This window comes from Athene noctua, chromosome 13, assembly GCF_965140245.1.
Source record: "Athene noctua chromosome 13, bAthNoc1.hap1.1, whole genome shotgun sequence".
Taxonomy (NCBI): Eukaryota; Metazoa; Chordata; class Aves; order Strigiformes; family Strigidae; genus Athene; species Athene noctua.
Window position 1 is genome coordinate 17,813,347 of NC_134049.1, and position 23,227 is coordinate 17,836,573.

The following is a 23,227-nucleotide window of genomic DNA, read 5'->3' on the forward strand; positions in this document are numbered from 1 at the left end:
TAACTTACCCATTTGTTGCCAGGGAGAACACCACATAGTGTGCACAATACTGTCCTGATGCATCCACAGAACAATCAAAGCAGAACAATTAATATATTAAAATAATTGGATAAGGAAGCAGAAACTTTGATTGTCTCAAGAATAGTGAAATTGAAGAGATTTCCCCCAAAAGATAAACAAAGGAGATGACATTAGAAATGGCTCTGAAAAAGATGTGTATGCTCCACAGAAGCACGATATGAACAATCAGTCTGTGTTATAACAATAGAATCTGTGAGCAAATCAGAACGAGAAAAGAGCTGTGGGACTCTAGAAGAACTGACAAAAACTTGTGATTACATGGAAATGAGGGTCTATACAAGCAAGCTTTTTTGACTCAAAGTTCTCCAAGACAGTCATTTTGGGCTACAAACTACAATCAAATCTTGAAATTTCTCAAAAACACTTGTGTACACCTGTTATCAAATTTTGATTGAAAATATTATCCAGACATAATCATCCCAAGACCAGGTGCAATTCATTTGCTATAGCCTTGTGCACCATAGTGTGGAGGATTGTTCTTCTGAATATTGTTTATCTCCAAGAAGTTACTTTGTGGGTTTCAGTGCTGCTCTCAAGAGCCCAGAGCATCTACACACTGTGACTACTATGAAAGACAGTTATAATTGTGTAAGGGTAGCAGCCCCTCCTCCGTCTCTTTAAGCAACTGAGAAACCACTGGATCAATTACTGTCCCCCAGCACAAGATACGGTCAGTGTTAGAAACTGTTACACCAAATGCAGCCACAACCACAGGTGCCAAAATGTTCCCATGAGCAACAATCCCTTTTACTTCGGTAAATTTCTGTGTAGGAGGAAATAATTTGGGGTAGACGCATATGTCTATTAGCCTGTTCGGAATAATTAAATTGCCTTTTGCTTATTTCTTTGTTAATATGTATGGTGTGAATTTATTCATGCATAGAAATGAGAAGTACAAGACAGAAAAATACTGTTTTATATTTATTTGGAAGCATTATCCTTTATAGCAAGGAAAAAGTATAGCAAGAAAAACAAGATAACTGTTTTGAACTACCTCTGATACACAGGAACACTTTTTCAAATTTTGGCAATGCTGTAACAGCACAATAACTGACAATCTGTCCTGATATTGATGAGAAAAACCTTCTTATATTCTTTCTTCAAAAAGACCAACAGACCAAGACAGACTCTAGGCTAGAATGAAAGGTTGATCACATCAGACTAAACAGAGATGTCTCAAATACAGCAAGCCAATGATGATATTCATAGCTAGGTATTCTAAGGTTTTATTACATGTATCACAGATGACTTGGGAAATGCTACAAAATTGTGTGCACCTCTGTGTTAATAATATGTCATTCCTTACTAATTAAAAACCCTGAGTGAAAGAAGAACCGATAGCAAAATTTAAAGCTTTCAGCATGCATATGATAAAGTGAAATTACTCTGGCAAAAAGGAGATATATACCCTGATGTATACTTTTAAGTCTTCTGTGGCTGTTCGGTAGTTAATTTGACTTAACAGACAACTTCTTAAAGCATATTAAGATTTAAAAAAAAAAAAAAAAAAAACCAACCAAAAAAAAACAACAAAAAACAAAACTCTCAGGGAAAAGTCCAGTGTGCATGTACCAAGCCCACAGAACCACCCTGCGATTTACCTAGATATCACCTACTCATTTCTAACTTCCCATCTTCACAATTGTTAGCTCACAACAGAAGAAATGAACAAAACCAGCTATTAGAAAATGCCTTCAAATATCAAAGGTGGTTTTCCACTTTTAAGCTTATAAACTTAAAACAACTACAATAAAATAAATAAAAAACCCCAGTTATTTTTCTGATATGGCTTGCTAGATGTTTTTCAGCCTAGTCATTTGAATCTCATACCATGAAGTTCAGGTATGTGTATTAATCACTGGGCTCCAAAAATATCTCTGGTTTTTCTACCGCTTTACAGTAAGTCTATTTCAGACTAAACTTAGCTGCTTTACACAGTAAGCTGAAACATTTACAGCCACTTTCAGGCAGCTGAAAATGACAAAATTCACCTAAAAACCCTCCCCTCTCTCTCTCACACACATACACATTTAACACATGACAGTTAACAACCAAAAATACAGCAATCTAACACTAAGAGTTAACTTTTTAAGGCTTTTGCTGAAAACACCTACCGTAGTATACTCTATGGTCAGCTTATTCCAAGAGTTGACTTACTAGTCAAAATACTAAGAAATGTCTGCTTCCATAGACCAGAGTGCTCCTTTTACGACTCGTTCTTGCTTTAAGCAAGCAGTGAACATAGGAATACTTATGTTCTGAATGCTTACCTTCCAGTAAGTCTCTTGCCAGACCTGGTTCTGCCCCTGTGGACCGAACAAAGTCTGACAGGACTGCATCCATATCAAGAGTCATGTGATCATTCAGAGATGCTGCCAGACATGCAGCAGCAGTAGGACTTGCTGGTTGGCTAGAAGGCATCCATCTGCCAAGAGGAAAAAGGAACAGGATTTTAGAATATACTACTAAGTGATATAAATCACATTTTACCTCTCTTCCCCAAACAAGACTACTAAATATGCTAAAACATTCAAGTTACAGCATACTAAAATAAACAGCATTTGTCATCCATCCCTGCCTTAGCCTAGAAGTTGTTTGTCACTCACACCAGAAGGTTTTATCTTTCTTAACACTTCATATTTTTATTGATTTTTCTTATGTGTCGCTTGCAAAAAATTCTGCAACTTGAAGACTCCAATCCAGCTAAACACAGGCACTGCTCATTCCAAGCACAATCATCATATCATTGTCACTGCTCATACACTGAAGCTTAGCAAGTATTTAAATGTTTGGCTAGTCTAGAGCTCTTTTGCCTTACTTATTAATACTAATATATATACAACAGAGCTTAGTATTTGTTCTTTTATTTGCCTTGACACTACCACTCCTGTAATTTATAGTTTCTTCACTGTGCTGGGTCTGGCTGGGATGGAGTTAATTTTCTTCATTCATTTTCTAGAATTGTGGCTAAACCAGCATTGGTAACACATCAATATTTTCGTCATTGCTAAGCAGTGCTTACACAGTCTCAAGGCCTTATGGTTTCCTACTCTGCCCCCTCAGTGAGTAGGCTGAGGGTAGACAAGAGCTTGGGAGGGGCGACAGCCAGGACAGCTGACCCCAGCTGACCGAAAAGATATTCCAGATAATATGACATCATGCTCAGCAGTAAAATTGGAGTAGAGTCTTTCCAAAGTAACCGTTGCTCAGAGACTGGTTGGGCATCAGTCTGCTTGTGAGAAGTGGTGAGGGACTGACTGTCTTTGCTTCACTTGATTTTTTTTTTTCCCCTTTTTCCTTCATTTCAATCAAACCGTCTTTCTCTTGATCCATGAGGTTTTCTTCTTGCTTTTGCTGTTTCGATTCCCTCTCCTATCCCACTGCAGGGTGAGGAGAGTAAGTGAGCAGCTGGTTGGTGCTTCCTTGCTGGCTGGGGTCATCAAACTCCAGGGCTTTGTACATCAAACTCCAGGATTTGTTAATGGCCACTTTCAGTTTTTGCTGTTCTGTCTATCGCTGTTTTTCTTTGCCTGTGAGAGCTATGATAAAAGCACTAGCCTCAAGTCTCATCTGGTGCTTGGCCCATGTATTGCTTCCATCCCAATACTCTTGGAATCATCTCATGGAGTCAATTATCAATTACACCTTTGTCCTCCTCTAGGAGCAACTTTGTAGCAAAAATAAGAATGGCACCTCCTCCTTCTCCTCATGGGTAGATGTTCCCTGCCTTGTTGCAGTGGCCCTCCAGTTTCTCAAATATCCCTGAAAACCAGAATGCTCAAAGATTACTGCCATCAGCCACACGAGCAAATGACCACCTGGCTGCTCTGCCACTGGGATACTGAGGTCCATAGTCGGAGGGTAAGGAAGCCCAGCAGCTGGGATCCCTAGCTAAGGACCAGGGAATTGGCAAAGGTACTGGAAAAGAGGCAACAATTCAGAGCCCCTGGAGGCAGTTCCTGTTGGGTGTGAAGGCAAAGTGTTCCCTCAAAGAAGATGTGCAAGCTAGTAAGGCAAACAGACCACCACTGAGGAAGGTATCCAGTATCTGAGAGAATTAGTGGTTTACAGCAACTTGGACAACATCCAGTCCTCCAAAGATCAGGACAAAATCCAGTGCATATGGTCCACAGGAAGTCTGTATGGAACACACCTACACTATATGCTAGCACCCTGGCGATAATGGACTGGACAGACATCAAGGTACCAACTGTCTGGTCTGCCAGCTCCGGCAGTTGGAAGAGAATCTCTCTTCCTCCCCAAACCAGTGGGCCTCTATCTACCTTGCCCAGCCTCTCAGAGGCACCTTCTGCTGTGGGGTGTGTGCTGAAGAAGAGCAGGTGTTCACTGCTACCATGAAGGTGCATGGTCAACAATATTGCACCCACTGAGAATTCCTGGTTCCCATACATGAGCTGATTAACTGAGGAGAGAGACAAGGAGGGATCAGCAAGACTCACTGACCCAGTAATAGTCCCATGTGTCCAGTATGGAAGTCTGATGGTGGGTAGAAGCTCAGTGGACAGCTGCAGCCTGAACAGTGATGCCACCATTGTGTGCTGCTGTACTGGCCATGCTAGAACTCTGGTGTGAACTGGAGTCAAAGGCAGTCATCAAGTGGTATTCTACAACTGACACTACCTGTGTGGGTTTTTTGATTCCTTTGGCAGCACACTGCAGGCCACAGTTCCCTTTCACTTGGGGGGGTGACCAATACACCCAGAACTGACTGCCCCAGGGATGGAAGCACAGCACTACCATTTTCATGGATAAATATAAATCACACAGGGAAAGGATAAAGCCCCCAAACACCCACAGTACATTGACTTCATCATCATATGGGGCAGCATAGTGAAAGAAATGTTTGAGAAAGGGAAAAGAATAACCCAAATTCTTCTGAAAGGTAATTTTGCCATAAAAAAAAGTAAGGTCAAAGGACCTCCACAAGAGGTCCAGTTTTGGGGAATATAATGGTGAGATGGACATCATATGCCAATGGATGTGAACAATAATATAACAGCCATATTCCCACCAGTTAACAAATAAGAAACACAAGTTTTCTATGCTTACATTATTTTATATTATGGTTTTCTGGAGAATGCATATTCCAAGTTACAGTCAGATTGTGAGTCCTCTGTATCAAGTGACATGAAAGAAGAACTATTTCAACTGGCATCCTGAGCACTGATAAGCATCTGAACAGATCAAACAGTAGACAGTATGTGCAGTAGCCCTTGGGCCAGCTAAGCCCTTGGCCCAATTTTCAGTGGAAAAACCATCTCCTCAAACCATATCAGAAACACCTCCAACAAACACACATTACAAACACTTGGACTGACTGAGGACCAGCTGAGAGACAGAAAGGAAGGGTCTGGTAGGATTTCACTCCTCTTCTGAGAGATGCATTTAGAGTACTAGTTAACACAATCAAGCTACACAAAGGTCTTTACTGGTTTTATATCTAATAGCCCAAGCAGTCAAAAAAAACCCCACACAACTCAACCATCTATCCAGGACTTTCTAATGTTACTAAGTAATACCAGTTTAACCATAAAAGCACTGACTGTTTTTTTGCACAAGTGGAGGATGTCAGGTTTCCTTCCTGGAAGGATTTGCCTGTCCCAAGGCAAAGTGACAGCAAACCGTCATCACACCAATACATCACTGCCCTGTGTGTCGGCAGTCAGGTCCTGGTAGCGGGGGCTGCAGGGCTGGCCCCTGTGAGGAGAGGTCAGGGCTGCTCCGTGCCACACGCAGCTGGTTTCGGCTGGCTCTGCAACAACCCATGGCAGGGCACAGCTCAGCCCCGCAGCCAAGCTGGTGGCACCTATCTAGAACAGTCTGACTTCACAGGAAATTCAAGGTTGATTTTAAAAGGAAGAGGAGAAGGAAGGAGCTGATATTACAGTAATTTATACGTTTTGGGTTCCTATTTTGTTTTATTTTGTTGTATGGTCATTTACTTGTAACCAATACTGTAGCTACTGTACATGTCTTACTGTGTTTTTAAACAGTCTGTGGGAGGCAATCTTACCAGGGTACTCTCTTGGGAGCATGATCACCTAGGGACCCATTAGGAAGCAGATCATGTTTTGTCTCAAGTGAAATGTGACACAATGTCTGGCATGGGAGTTTTTCTTGCCAAATCCATGGCTGACAAATATATGTGCCCCACTGCATTTTGAACCTCCTTTTTTGTTCCTGTAAAAGTGTAACTCATCCTTCTAGGCAGTGTTCTCTACAAATATCAAATGAAAATTAAAGCAGGTACTTCAAGAGTAGTTGGTGCTAGACAAGCCATTAAGACAGCTGGCATTCAAAACAGTTATGCTAAAGGTATCTCTGTAGTTGTACCCCGTCTGCACCACGGTGCAAAGAAAATAGTGTGCAGAAATAGTGCAAAGCAAAGAAAACAGGATGAAGTTAAATTATACACGACATAAGCAAAAGCTATGTTTTACTTTCATGCTTGTCGTTCATCACTGGTCAAAGTTTACCTTTGAACATGAATTAGGTTTTTCCTGTTAATTCCTCCTCACAGGCTGAGTTGCAAATTTACCACGTGCCAAGGGTAAGGACTAGAATGGAGATTTCTTACTTGTAGCAGATGATATTGGTGGTCTCCTGCTTGTACCACAGCTACAGAGAAATAAACTGTGAAAGAAATTGGAAACCAGTTGAGTTCACTGTTCCCCAAATGAAACACAGTGCTTTCCTACTCCATGTACAATTACCTGGTTATATTTAACCTTAAAAATGGAATGCCTTTCCTTTCTTAGAAATTGTCTCTTTCTCCAAGTATATATTCCCAGGTAGAATGCAAACTTCATTTACCTTCTTCCCCGGGACCCAGTGGGGTCCTTCTCAGCCTCATCCACGAGGACTGCCTGCAAAAGCCAACTTTCTCCCACAACCGGAAAGTGTGTGGGTTATGTTTTCATAGTTACATGTTTTTCGGTATGAAAGAAGATTATGTCGTTGCAAATTCTACTCACTTTACAGTCTTCTGGCCCCTATACTGTACCACTGTGTGTTTTATACCACTTCTACATTTATGCTTTTATAATATCTATACAATATACTATTATTTATAATTATGATTGTTTATATTCTTTATGTTTTTTATTCTATAAATATACTATTTATCATTATGTTGGTGCTGCATTAAGATAGCCGGTGAGGTGATCCTTTCCCCTCTAGCCAGCCCTGGTGAGACCCATCTGGAGCGTGACATCCACTTCTGGCTCCCCAACACGAGACAGACAGGGACATGCTGGAGCAAGTCCAGTGAAGGACCACGAACCGTGCACCTGGATCACCACTGGACAAGGGAAATACTTCTAAAATGTAGCATAGTGAAGATTTAGTAACAGAAGAAAAGCTGGAAATATTGAGGAGGCTAGTTAAAAAGGAATGCAGACACTTCAGGAAGAGAACTACCTTAGAGGATTATGGCCAAATTTAGCACCTAAGCTTTGTAGCAACTGAATCTGTTTTCAGTGGGAATGCAGGACAAAAATGCTACTTTTATTAAAAAACCCCAACTCATACATAGATCCACTGTACTAAACAGTACTAACATCCATACAGAAAAGATCACAAGAAACTGAATACATTTAATTTCTTCAGTAACTAGGATAAAGAATGAAAAAAAAATCTTAACCAGCAGGACGGAAACACACAGCTCAAGCTAAAAGAACCTGCCACAGGTGAATGGTACATAGCATTACTGAATTTCAGACAACAATCAAAAGTGACTCAGTAGTATAATGACTGCTAATTTAAAACGCACCAGCTGGGCGCTCAAGTACAGTCACTATGTGTGGGGGCTAGACTGCTCATAAATTTGGAAGACTGAAGTGCGTATCGTCTGAAGAAGTCAATTCATGGGTTGTCTTGGTATCAGCATTATTTCAGTATTTTCAACAGTAGTATCGAAAAGATATCCCTTTAACAGCAGAAGACCAATCTCTTTCTGCACTTATGACATCACCTTCACCTCAGAATTGCCTCTTGATTACAAGATCATCAGAACCCATACAGTAACCATGTCAACGGAGGCATTTCATTCTTAATTCATCCCAGCAAAAGTTATGTAAGCTGTCTATGAAGATCTTTTCTACAAAAGAGGTTCTTTCTGGCAATGCAGAAAGTTCTCTATATATAGAAAACTGGCAATATCTGTGCATTGACAGCTGATGAAAACACAGCTCACGTGCAACAGAGCAAGAGATAAGACTAGCTGTTCTTTTACCAAAAAACAGTAATTTAAAATTAAATACTATCCAGGTTCCATTATATAATGACAAATAGATGTACAGGTAGAAAACACCTGACTTGTGTTGGGCGCCAAGGAAGCACACCCAATCCAGATCTTCCAAATCCACGACAGCATGAGAAGTTTTCTAGTCAAATGCTTCCTTTATACCTGTGCACTATGCTATATAATTCTCTAGGTTCTGGGTCCTGCAACTGTCCTTAGAACACCTGCACAAAAATATCCACACTATTCAATTCTTCCTGTTACTCATCAGGCCTAAATTAACAGCACAACATAGATTAACAGTGTTGATTATACTATATAATACCATAGCAGTATTTCACTAACTGTTGGCACTAGCTACTAACCATGTACTATTTTTCTTTTTTTCACACAGCAAACATCACCCCTCTACCCCATTCTGAAGTCCTATTTATCACAGGTGGCAGGTGGTGTGGCTGTTATGCATACTACCTCAACCTGAAGAAAAACCTTTACAGAAAGTCTGAACTGCGCATGCTCTACACTCTGAAAACAATGAACAGAGTTGGTATCCAGTGAACAGAGTTAGTATCCCTGTACACATCTGAACTAGCACTATTTTTATTTTTTTTTCCCAGAGGGAGTTGTTTTCTCAGCTCTCTAGAATTGAAGGGGAAAAAACAACAAACAAACAAAAAGCTGTCTTTAAAAAAAATACCATCTTTGCCAAAAAGCTACTATTAGCTGTGAAAACCCACCCAGATGGAATAGTAAAAACTACTAAGCAAAAAGAAAATAAATTGTAAAGAAGGAGGCAATGACTCAGAAGCCAGATGGCTATCAGACTTACTGTTCTCACCAGATGAACCTACAAAACCATCACCACCACCTTTGCTCTGGATGGCTAGTCAAAGCATTAGCACAACTCACACTTTAAGTATACACACTTAGAGGAGATCTAACAGTCATCCATATTACATCCACCTGTCAATAAGCATCACTCCTCTTGTGGTCAACAGTATGGACACGCGTATATACTTGCAGTTCAAATGTGTCACACATGATACACAAAGGACACTTTGAACTGAATGTAAATAGAAAAATCTTGATCCTCAAAACACAATAAAGAACTTGGTTTTCACTCTCTAGCCAAACTTCCTCCCTAAATAACTTATTTATACAATGTAAATACAAGAGGGAGTAAAAGGGGATAATTTGTTGTATACTGTAAGAAAAAGCATTTTTAAAGTATTTAAAGAAGAGATACTTACTGATTGCTTCTAAATGTTAAAATGGGTTAATAGGACTTGATACCAATTTAATACAAGATTAGTTATATTTGATCTTTACTTCTGCTATTGGAGAGCCATACTTTGAAGTAAATGATCTTCATCTGAATCTAAATTTGACTTTTTCAAAATCAAATAGTTTCTCCCAGTTAAACAGTATCAAGATTTTCTTTTTCAAACAAGCGTAAAGAGATGCACAGGGCTAACTAATGAAGCAAAGCAAGTATGTTAAAACACATCCCATGTGTCCAGAATATAAATGTGTGACAAAACACCAGTGAGGAACAGAAAGAAAATTGTGCACAAACAATGCACAGTGGACAAATCCTCAGGGAGACATAATGACTAAACTGCAACTAAGATCTTTCACTTTCATAATTTTCAAAGAAAGGATGAAATAAGCACCATCAATAATACACCCCGTCACAGTGCTCTAGGAAGCCAGTGGACAGACACTCACCAATTGCATTAAACCATCTCTCCTTTTTTTAATTTCCCTGCAGTGTGACTAAATGTCTATTAACATCACTGATTTCTTTTAGCTGGTTTGGTACTATACAGGCTAAGTGCAGAACACTCTTGTGTTCAATGTTCAAGCTGCTGGCATTTTTGGCTGTGAAGGCAGAAAGACCCTGTTTGCGCACAGCTCCTAACTTTGAAAGCAATTCTTTCTGATGTGCCATATTTGATGGAGAATGTCATTAATTCTACAATCTTGACAATGTCATGAAATTGAATCAATTAATTACATAGGAACATAATTTCTTCTTAGTGAAACATTAAAATTTTTTGAGCTCAGGCTGTGCAATTTCACATTTTGCATGCAGAAAAGAATGAATTTACTTACAGCTTCACGGAGACTTTAATTTTTTAGTAAGCCAGACAGTTTTTATTTGGTTTTTACATTTCTAAAGCTGTTCCACTCTTCATTACCTAATATTTTGCCAAATATTCATATATAAGAAAAATTATCACGGGAAAAACTGTAATTAAACAATCAAGTCCATTACAGAACATTTTTTTAGGAGGGGAACATCAACTTTAATGGAACTGGTAGCTAATGCAGGCACTCAGCTTTTTGGATTGCCTAGTAAGAATACAGCGTATATGTGAGAGCAGTTAATTGCTCAGAGCATTTGTTGTCCAGGTAGGAGGTGATTAAATATTAAGATACAGCACCAATCCGAAAGAGAGAAAGACAATGCTCTGACAACAGTAGCTGAAAGGAATGACATTGAATTTCTAATGTTTTTGCACCAATGAAGACACAATCTTGTGAATACTATGGTTTGCCTACAGGAAGACTACCTTATTGCCAACATGAAATTTCTCCCTACCTTTCATGTGGATTAACTTCAACATTATTTAGCACACTATGACCTCAATTCAGTATACTTTTTGCATTCAGATTAACACTTCAGTTATGCTTTGTTGCAGTGTTTCCCTGAACGGCTGGGGACTTTTATCTCTATGTTTAGATAGATGCATTTTTGTTTCTGTACAGATATAGTCAGGTCTGCACCCAAGATATAGTTGGAAAAATCAGAAACAATTCCTCAGACAAACATGTTTCTGTTTTCCAGTACTCAAACTGGAACCGGAAGGTAAAAACAAAAGACAGATTTTGGCAAAGCCTCTTCTGGAATACCGCGAGCAGGTTCAATAAATTCTATTTCAGAGAGATCACCTCTGACTGAAATAGATGAAATGAAAAGCTACAGATCACCAGAATTTAACTGGGGACAAGTCACTGAAAGAGCCTGGATTGCAGAGCCAATGAAACAAGGTTGAGAACCGGATTGAGACTGCCCTCCATAAATACATCAAGCCACAAGCAAATACAGTCTGGAAATAAAGACAGGACTCCCAGTGACAGAAGTAATAGGAACAATCTTTCCTTAGAAGTTGGGGAGAAAATACTGAATGATTTTAAAAAACAGAACTACCTAAGTACATGCAAAATACAGTACAACATCCTGCAGTGATAGGAAAACAGACCTAAAAAAAAGGGCTGTTTTCTTGCAGTCCAGTGGCCTGTTTTTTCACACTACTGAATAAGCTGAGTTTCTATGAAACTCTTTCAGGTGTTATTCTCACTGGGAAGTGAAATAAGATGGTCCTCACTGTAATACTAAAACAATTTCTATATGACATAAATCTGTGGAATTATTTCCCTTTCTCCCTATAATTTCCACTTGGAAAATTATATAAGCAATTTATACACACTTAGGAATTTGCTTACTTCTGTGATAAGACATGTACATATGGATGGGGTTTAAATACAGATGCAAAGAAAATATCAGAAGTTTAAAAATGAGATTCTTCCTGGAAGTTAGTTTATACAGTAATTTGCACTGGTGAAAAAATCTACCTTAAATTCACAGCAGTATTTTATAATCCCTTTTTCAAAGGTCATACTGATTACACATTAAGAATTGGCATAAGAACAAATTGTCTCTTTGGATAAAAGTCTTCTCCTCCCTAGTTTCTGGGTTTCTAAAACACAAGTGTGTATATTAAAATATAGACTACAATATAAATGTCTATCTTTATATGCAAATATTGAGGATATAATATAGTGTATCAATAAAAAGATACGTGATTGCCTGAACAACATACTAAGCTTACTTGACAGGGTTTTTTCCACTGTACTTTTTGACCCGATTTTTTAAAACTTACACTCCAATGGTAAAACATGTAAGCATTAGCTATAGGAATTCACACATCTTTACTAAGCTGATGATGATAACTATACATCTGATTAAAAAAACCCAAAAAACCAAACAACCCACAATCACTAGTATATAACCATGTTGCTAAAAATGTAACCACATTTAGGTCTTTTGGTGTGGAACAAGCATGGCAAACGCATATGCATTAAAGTGTTAACAGCTCACAGAAATGTAATGTTATTCTCTAGATCTACAATTTTCTACCTTTCAGAGGAACTTAATGGCAAGTCAATGTTATTTTCCAGAACATATATCTTGTTTTGTTCCCTGTCAACTAGACTTAGCTATTAATTTTTGGCAGGAAAGGAAAAAGTAATACTTTACAGGGACAATAATACCATTAACGTATTAGACTCCAAATTGTAACACAAATACTGGTCCAAGATACCAAGCACTGAATAAAAATGGAAAAATCCTTTTAAGAGCTAAGCAAAGTATGTGCAATGACAAAATTTCATTGATCTTTTATGTAACTGTAACGGTATGGTATAAAGTACAAGTGTATATCGAGTCACATTCATTGAAAGCACTTCTGCACAAATCATTGTAGTAGCAGCTCAAAAACCCACAGAACCATGTACTTGGTTTTAAGCACATGTCAAAATCTTACCCAAATCAGAGATAAAAAGACTGCACTGCTTTGGTGCCCCAGGCAGCGTGATGAACCAATTGCTACTGATTTGAATTGCCTGCCTTAGCATTTCTCCAAGAATTTTACAAGTCCCAAGTATCCTATCAGAGGATTGAGAAGTTTCTTCTTTTATTTCCCTCTAGCAACAAAATTATACTCCTCCTGCCACAGCCTGCATTGCTGCCATTCAGTCCAAATTTCTGCCTGTAACCTACTGCTGAGGCCCAGATAAACTGCTGTTGGCAACTTGGGCTGGAACACCAACTGTTCAAAGCCAGTTTTAGCCTTTTACCTGCAGGAGCAATACAGCTTTTGACATGTTCATTTTTCCTTTTGTTGCCTTAGTATTTAGCACTCTCCTTGTCATTAGATACTTTTCCATAATTTTGATTTTTTTAAAAAAAATTTAAAATAAAGAAATAAAAAGCTCTCTTACATGATGGGAGGACAGCTGGGGGTAGAAGAGCTCTGCTGACAGACCACAGCATGGTCATTTAAGAAAGTGGAGACAGGGTATTTTTTGCTAACTGTAAAATTTGCTCACTGGTCTGACATGTACTTTTCCTCTCAGATTCACAATAGCCTAAATCAGTTCTTTTTCCTCAGACTATACTCAGATAATGACAGTTGAAACTAAGAAGGATATTCTATTTTGATATGTAAAGTGGCAGAAGGCAAGCCTACTAGTAGCATCAATGTCCTATATATAATTTCAAATATAAAAAAACAACCAACAAAAAAAAAAAAAAAAAAAAAAAAAAACAAACAACAAAACAACCAACAAAACAGTCCACAGTCTTAAATTAGCACCTCAGTTAACTACACAGGCATGTTCCAAAACGCTATCAGGCTTGTTATTTATTTTTATTTTGCATTAGGATGAAATCTTGCTGGTACCATCCATCACAGTTTAATTTTTTGGTACAGATGACCAGAGCCATTCTGTCACCTTTATCTTCTTTTGAAACATTAGAACATATTTAGGCTTGAGAAACTTGCAGAATGAAGTACACATACAAATCCTGGCCTTTCATGTTTCACTTGGAACTGCTGATGCCAATCAGTCAGAAAATGCCACTTGGGATCACACACTGGTGAAGAAGACACAGAAGTATGGAAGATAACACTGTCTTAACACTTTGAAGTTGTCTGCTGCAGAAACCTTTATGCTTTTTAATCTAGCATGTTTCAGCAAGACTGACTATTCTGCTACATCACCATGATGCTCCTCTATCACTGACAGTACTGGTTTGCCTTTACATACCTACCTAGCTGCTCATGTCAGTAGCTAGCTCTGAATAGATATTTAGTTGTGGGCATCTCAGAGTGAACCCCTGCTTGTAACAGAACAGAAGTCAGGTCTTTTGTAGGATGGACCTTTTGGGGGGAGCTTGCCTTTTTACTTTTTTTTTAGCGGGGGGTGTGCGTTAAAACTATACACCTAGTAAGTTTAGTCATAAATAGACTCAAATAGTCCTTCTTAATACAGTTTGTTAGTTTACAGAATGAAAGGGCATTACAGATTACAAAGCAGGAAATCTCCCTGTATTTACACAATGCAGATGCAGTTATGAAGTGTATCTTGTCCTGTTTGTTTTCAATCTATAAGCTTCTCCAAAAGCTACAGGCAACTCCTTGCCCAAAGATTGCATAATTATGCAAACAACTATTAGTGTACAGTAAAGAATATTTATAAAAGTCTACTTCGAATTTTCAGCAAATGAAAAGGAAATAATTCTATTCAGCACACTGTTATGAGTTAAACAGAGGTTACCTCAACAATCTCTTTACTGAAATGTTCACTCTAATTTATTTGAAAACCTCCGAATGTTTCTGAAAATGTTAATTATTTTTAATTAGTCTCATATTTGACAATTGTTTCATTGTTCTTTGCTCGTTTCTTTAATCCCAAAGGTTTAAACTTCAGCAGTTTAGCATCTATATTTGTTTAAAAAACAATGAATTAAAACCACAGTATGGTCCTTCATAAATTCACGTTGCTTTAGTTCTTCTCTTCGTGATACATTTGTATACCTATAATTAAATTCATTTTACTGCTTGATGAAATAATAGCTTATTTTTCTTGATCCTTTGAATTGAAATGGCCAAGCAATTTAACAACTACCTTTAATAGAGATCTGCTGTTTTCTGGAATTTCAAAGGGGGTTTTGTGTGTTAATAAGAACCCAGTATTGAGACTGCCACAAGCCATGTATCATTTACAGATGAATATATTAACCATCCAATGCACTACTAGAGCAACTACACTAAATCAATAATGCTTATTAATTTATTACTTCTACAAAATATATCCTCGGACAAATCTACCCTAGTAATTACGTAAGTCAAGACTGAAACACTCTAACTTTGAATTCTGAAAGGGAAAATTTCAGCAATAACTACCTTTCATAGTGGGGGAAAAGAAAAAAAAAAAGTGTATATTTTTGCATACAATTTTCTTCTGTTTCTTTTTGTTTCTTTGTTGGTTGGTTTTTAACAAGTATTAGTATGACTACAGTACTTCATCCTGAAAGCATGATTTTAATTTTTAAAATCAACTAAAAAATAACCAGGAAAAAGAACTAAAGAACTCAATTTCAGAGCAGAAGCTACATAATGTGAAGTCTTCTAAAATTCCAGCTTGACTGATGACAGCTGTGTATGACATTGTGCAACTCTCAAAATTTAAAAGGAGAAATTTTCTGGCAAATTAATCAACAGCATCTCTAGCTGTATGAAGAAAGGTCTACAGATTTGTAATTCAGTTTTCTTTATTTATTTACCATGATCCAGTAATTGGAAGGAGGAAAACAAACACATAGGGTTCAGAGAAAAGATATGTCAAAAAGGAGAAAGCATGAGTAAAACATGACTGCACAGTCTAATAAAACACGTACAATTCAATTCAGGCACATAAAGGTATGTAGCTAGTGCTACTCTAGACATCACACAGTATCTTCTGGGTTTCAGCTGCTGCTCCAGAAGTGTATGGGTCTGCATCATATTTGCTAGTCCCATGAGGCTATTGCAGATGATATAGAGCATTCAAAATGGCAATACACATCTATGCTTAAGGTACCTGAATCACCTGTTGCTACCTGTAACCCTTATCAGGTGTGTATTCAGGCACTTAAATCACATTTGAAATACTGAAAGATCCAGGACTTGGGGATTTTTTATTTATTTATTTAAATGTTCACCATAATTTGTCAAGACTGCACAAGACCATAAATAAATACAAACAACTGGACAGAAATTCTGACACCAAGTTTTTCCAGAAAGATCTTTGGTTCTCAAGACAATTTTTTTCCTAGACACAATTACTTTAGTTGGAAAGATGCACGGTGTCTCAACAAACACATTCAAATAGAAGCTCGCTCTGTTTCCTAACAAAAATAGCTCTCAGGTGATTGAGTGACAAATAACAAAACTTGTTAAAAAAAAAATATTCCACACCTTTTGCTCACTCAGGACATCCCAGCTCCCTCTGCAGTGGTTTCACTGTTCCCAGAGATTCCAGGCCTTCAACTTCTACAAAATGTGTCTAGCACTGCTCTAACTTGCATAGCACTGATGCTGCCTACTAGCAGGATACTCCAAGCCACCAGAAATTCAAATTTGACTGTGTACCACTGAACACAAGGCAGCTTTTTCACACAATGCATAAACCTCCTTAAGCCAAACGCTCTCAGAACAGATCTCTCGGATCATAACAGACTTCAGGGTAGATATTTATGCTCAGACTCCTCTATCACACAATTTTAAACACCAATTAAAAGAAAGCACATCTCTTAAGTATTTTACTTTTAGACTTTGTATTCATCCCATGCAGATTAGATTAGAGATCACTTTGCCAGCCTCGCACATGTTTTATTTTAAACACTTTTATCTTCAAATAGTTCCCAGATTTAGCTGCCAAGAATATAAAGACGAAAGTCAGTTTTTAACTTCACAGTCAGAAGAACATCTCCCATAGAACTAAATGTATGTTATACACTTTTATCAAAGATGAAGCAGACCTAAATTTTGCAATCTGTTTTGTACAACTAAGTCCATGATGCTCACAGAACTTCAATGAAAGAAACAAAGCATTATTCAGGAAACATATCTGTACAAACCATACCGTTTAAGGTATTGTACACGTAACAAAAATGCTCCTTAAAGCCTCTGTGCTGAGCTAGCACCTCCATTCAAATCAGCTGCACTTGACTGAGTTCTACCACCGGAACAGCAAATCACTCCATTGAGAGGCATTGCTTAATTACGTTACAGAAGGGACATGCAGTCACAACTTGTTTGCCATAATAATCACCCAGTTCTGCAAAACATGCTTTAAAAAGATGCTGGATGGCTAAGATCTTGACAGCAGATACGGTTACAGTGATGAATTAAAAGGCATTAGTTGAAGCAGCCAAAGTGATGATAACTACCTAATAAAAGGTAACATGCACTAGACTGGACAGCAAAGTGGGGTATTTATATGTTAATTATAAAATGTGGAGTCTGAAAACATGCAACATTTAGTGACTAGTACAGCTATAGGCCATCTACCTTCTCAAGTACAAAATATCAGAGTTAGAGGAACAAAAGGTGAAGAACAGGAAAGAAGAAAAATAAAAGCTCCAATCAGGCATTATTACTAAGGTTTTGTCTACGCAATGGAACTCAGGAAAATTAACTCAAATTAATTTAACTGGAGTTGTCCATGTCCATTAAATTCTTTTGTAAACACTTTCATCTGGGAATAAAATGTGGCCTTAATTTGGTTTGGCCCATCTTGCCTTTGAAGTGAATTAATCTAAATTCACTGGAGACCACTTTAATTATCAATGACTGGGAGAGTGCACACAGAGACTTGGTAGGATTTAAGCTGCCCTCTTTAAAGTCCTACATCTAGTTGACTTGCATCAATTTTCCTCAGTATCTTGTATAGACAAGCCCTGAGCTGATATGTTAGACACAGAAGTGAAAAAATAGAGAATGAGGGAAGCTATGCTGAAGAATCCTCAGTCAACACACTAGACCCCCACAGGAACCATCAAAGAAGAGCTATTATCCAAGAGAACAGAATTGTTCAACTATTTTTCAAGATCAGTTCTAGGAAGAACACCACCAAAGTTCAGAGACCAACTGGGACGTATTTTAAAAACACAGTTACATTTCAGTTTTCAGAAATGTTATTTATTTAATTACAACATCTAATATTTGAATTATTTGAAGCTAGAAATATTGACAAAGGACACAACTAAACCATCTTTTGAGGTGATTTATTCAAGAATTATTGATTACAACCTATTATTGGAAGTTAAGATAAACAAAAGTAGAAGAAAAAAATGAAAAAAAAAAAAAAAAAAATCACACTGTGTTTAAGAGCTATGGTACACTCCCACTGAAGAAACATTAGGGAAAGCTAGAGACACTCAACACTTTAAAATACCCAAGTCCCCATAAAACGTTCTGAAACACCTACAGTCACTGATAACACTGATAAGAACTGAGAGGTCCTTTAGTTGCACTCCACCACTGAGGGCAGCCTAGCAAAAAGCACAGCACCAGTCCTGTGTCAGATGCACTTGCAGGATTAATTCATCTGCTCAGATGTTCTGCTGGAACATTTTTACAACTGCGTTTTCGTGGAGCTTTAGAGAGTTTTCATAACACTATTGTTCTTACTCAAGAATGGTTACATTCTCAGAGGGAAAAAATGTCACAGGTAAACAAGAAGTCCATAGAACTAGGTGTCCAGAACTGAAACAAACCAACAAGGAGGAGACAGAGCCTTTCCAGGTAAGGATCCTCTACATTCCTTCATCAGTATTTTTTCAGGATAAAACACCACCATTGCTATAACATTTTTGCTTTCATACAGGACAACAAGAGAATGAACATAAGGCAATCACAGTGTTTCCCTTATTTTATTCACAAGGGCCCTCATAGTGTGTTAATTGTATTCTGGCAGAAAGTAGCAATGCAAGAGATAAATATAATGCCATTGATAACAACTGGAATTTCCGAAAACAAAGATCTTAATTTTAAATTAAAAATAATTGATAGCTTTTCACCTGGGAGAGTGATAAAGAAGTAGGCTGTATTATACTGTACTGTATTGGAAATCTAACAATTAGGGTTTCAAATGTTAATTTAACAAGAGGCCTCTTGTTAAATGCAGTTTCATTAAGTAACATGCATCTCTTCCACTAGACTGTTATCTCCACAGGAGCATTATGAACAAGACAGATTTCTTCCTCATTCAGAATTGTTTCCGTATTTTTTTTCCCCTCATTTTCCTCGTTTATATATTCTTCCTGACACTGCAAGAAGATAGCTCCCAAATATTGAACACATTACTCTGAAAATCATCGTTCTTTCAAGTAAAGAACGTATGCTGGCCATAACTCTAATCTTAACACAGTTTTCTCTCACAAAAACATACATCATATATTCTGCATGCACAAAATTTACTCTGAGTACGTAAAAAGCAAGATGACTGAGCAGCCTTTATTGAATATATAAAATGAAGAAATTAATGAAACTCCACAAGTTTGTGTTGCATCAAATATGAAACACTTGGGCCTACAGGCACCACAAAGTGCATGAACCTCAGCCAACACAATGAAGACCAGCTTAACCACTTGCTGCTTTTTTACATTTTGAGCTATTTAGTCTCCTATTTCTACACTGCAAATTCTAAAATTAATTGTCATAGCAACAGGAGTCTAAGTCTTCATTTACAATGCAGATAATCTTTTTGATCATGTTATTCATGCATAACCCCGTACCTTCTGATTTCAAGTGTATCACAGTCAATTTTTAAGCGGGGCAGTGGGGAGAGGAAGAGAACACACAGGTATGATATATGGGCATGCAGTGGTCAGGATGCAGCTTACCCTCAACCTCTGCTTTACAAGCAAGTTACTTCCTCCTATAATTAAAATTTAAGAACAGCTGCAAAGCCAGACTGCTAAGATTAGTTCTCCTGTAAAGGCTGCTTATTCTTGAGCTGTAAATAGATACACAGCTGATTAAAGCTACCTTTAAGCAAGTTTTTAATTTGACTTACTTGCAACAGACTTTAAATAAGAGTTCCTTGAGGCATGTGTCAGATGGGCGTTATGCTGCTGGTTTTTGGTGAGGAAAATAATCCATTTTTGCCACAGTAGAAGGTATGAATAAGCAAAATTTTGTCCCCTGAGAAATCTGGAAAAAAAGAAGTTGTATATTAATCACTGCATTTGTTCTATGCTATTTGAATAATAACAACTTGCAAAAATCCATTTTACCTTTGACCTTAGGAGCCTAATGGATACTACTCTCGATGCAGATAAGTTACTATATAGAATAACTTGCATTAAGAAGATCACTTGGGCACAACCCAAACAATTAAGGAAAAAAAAAATTATGAATGTACAAAAATGTCCTTTATCCTACGTGAAAATAGTAATTCACATTTTAAAATTCCTTTAAGAGTTCTCTCTCAAGATTCATCAAATATACCTTTGGAAGTTTTTCTTCTCATAAGCTATCAAAATCTAAGGCAATGAACTAGTGAAGAGTTATCCAGAAGACTCAATTATGATTGCCATTTTCTTTCATGGAAAAAAGGGACAAACATATGAAGAAAGAAGGAACACTACTTTATTTCATGGGATTTCTTTATTTTTAGAACAAACAGCATTTCTCTTCATGTATAACCTACTCCTGTCTCTTAAGTATAAGGCCTGCTGCTTGCAAGTACACAATGCAAATACTGTAAGATTCACCTTATTACGTTAAAAGGTACTTACAATGTTTTACTGTTTCTGGTTTTTTAATCCATTTGCAAAACTCCTATGCTTGTAACTGAACCCAGGTTTATCAAAACCAGCATTTAACAGGTATCTGCCCAAACCCTTTCATAATGGAAAACATTCCTTCTGATAGTGCTTTTAAAACAGACAGAAATAACAAGGTCCACCATGTTTATGAATTTGTGAGAATTAATATAATGTTCTGTTTTCATAACCTATTTCTCATTATTTCCCAGAATACATACAGAAATAACCAGATCTCAGTAGATAATAGTCCTTATGCAAAGAATCCCAGTTGTCTAACAACTGAACTGTAACATGAAGTGTTTGTGAGCTAACATATAGTACTTAATATTCCTAGCTTTTTTTTCCTCACATGATACATTTTCATGCAAGAATAATACATCTGACCAAAGAATTATCTTCAATTCTTTGCTGGACTGACTTACGAATGTACCACGTCAGAGATATCCTCATACAGAAGTAGATTATTTTAAAATTCAGAATAACAAAAAGAATCATTTCATACATTGCAAAGGAAATAAAAGCAGCAGTCAAACCACCTTTATCACCCTCACAGAACTTAAAAAAAAAAACAACTGTAAAACTCTCATCAACTTACAGAAGTAACTTTAAATAGCTCTAACACTTTCAAAGATACTTCAACTGCAAGGGATAGAAATAACCATCAAGTGTGAATACGCCTCAATGTTTCCATGTATACCATGTTAACAGACTGAAATATCTACACTACGAAACTTTTATTAGCTATGGGGAAATAACTAAAAACTCTGTTATTCAGCCTTCAAAACCAAATGAAGAACTCCTTCAAAATCAAGGAGATGTCACTTTTATCACTGCCCTGGAAATAATCAAGAAGCCAAGATATATTTCCTTTTTCAGTTACATATTAACAAACAACAATTGAAACATTTTTATAGTTTGGTTCAACACATCAGGTGCACAGAAAAGTAAACCATTTCTATCAAACACTCGACCTACTTCTTCAGCGGAAAGAGGACATAATGATGTGCTTGCAATACACACTTTTTCTTTTTAGCAAATCACCATTGCACCATTTGTGCAGTGTACCATTTAAACGACACTAAAAATTATTCCCTTTAGTTTGCTGTTGTAAAGAAGTTATCTAAAAGTTTGCCATGGATAATACAATTGTTACGGCACAAGGAACCGCATGTAGCTCAGTCCTTATTGGCAGTTCTCACACACACACACACGCTGCAGCTTCAAGAATTTATTTAGTTTTCTGGGTTTTTTTTTTTAGTTTTTATCTGTTTCACTGAACACTAGCTTGATGGTACAGTGTGCAAAAACTCAAGCTTATACATAACCTGCGGTGAGGTTTATAGCAGTTCTTGCTATCCTTGCAAATAATTTCTTCTGTGAAATGCAAGTTCTTCCTTACTCTTCCTTACAAATGGCCTTTCACCTGACTGGCGTACGGGAGACTGTAATCATAATCTGTGTAGGAACTGAACATTAAGTCTAACTTCAGATCTTAACTTAATTTTGTTATGATGAACACATTTTCTGAAGGAGCCTTCTCTTTACCCACTGACTACAGAGTAAGCACAGGCTAAGTGCTACGAATACCCAGTTTAAGATCAACCTAAATACTGCTTACTCTCTCTGCTGTATTCCCCTGTATAGTGGGCTTATACACACCGAAGAATGCTCCCCATATAACCACAACTTGGTCCATGACAAAAACATACAGAGATATAAATATACAGAATAAAATTATCACTAGTTATCAAAAGGTTCAGGGTATAATCTCAGCTGCTATTCCTTTATAATTCTGTGGACAACTTCTGAATTTATCTTTTTACATTTGCATGGTCCCTGCAATACTTCTATGGGAAGTTCGCAAAGAAAATGAGGAAACACAAATTAAAGACACTTACATACATATTTCAAAACAAACAACTTGATCTCAAACAGGTCTTTTGAGGGTAAGAAGGAGTCTTAGCAAATCAACCGAGGCCAGACGGCAGAGTTCTTCATTAAGACGGAATATTCACAGTAACTTTCTCAGGTTTTGTCTGATACTTCAAATCAATCACTAACAAAGAACTGAAGAGGCTTCCTCCACTCAGTTTTTAGAAGGACCTCAACCCTTTTCTGAGACTCTCATGCAATCCTTGTCCTAAACTCAAGAGGGATCCCATTTTCCACTTCTGACACAGGACTGAAATACTTCCTACAATCTCAGCAGTTTAGTACCAGCTGCACAGTGCTGAAAACCACCTCTGCTAATATTCTGTTGAACCTGGATCAGCATCTCCCCACAAAGTCTCAAGTGTGTGCTTACTTCCATTATTTTTGTAGTTTTAGGACAAGACAAAAGCATTATCTTTTATAACATCAGCTTTATGCTCAGTTTCTGTTAAGACTAGGCTTCTTCAGTGCAAGTTCTACATTCAGAACAAGGCCTAGAAGTAATA

At 37.4% G+C, this 23,227-nt stretch overlaps 1 protein-coding gene across 4 annotated transcripts in view; it reads right to left on the reverse strand.

Moving 5' to 3' along the window:
* OTUD7A (OTU deubiquitinase 7A) overlaps positions 1-23,227 on the reverse strand; it is a 143,975-nt gene that overhangs the window by 52,612 nt on the left and 68,136 nt on the right. For 3 of the 4 annotated variants that reach the window (XM_074917438.1, XM_074917436.1, XM_074917439.1), the window contains exons 4-6: positions 20,036-20,172; positions 6,579-6,735; positions 2,352-2,506 (exon numbers count right to left, since the gene is read on the reverse strand). In XM_074917438.1, the coding sequence (XP_074773539.1) occupies positions 2,352-2,502 (151 nt within the window). In that variant the 5' untranslated portion in view covers positions 2,503-2,506; positions 6,579-6,735; positions 20,036-20,172. The remainder of the gene's footprint in view (positions 1-2,351; positions 2,507-6,578; positions 6,736-20,035; positions 20,173-23,227) is intronic. The other variant, XM_074917437.1, reaches the window with a different exon arrangement.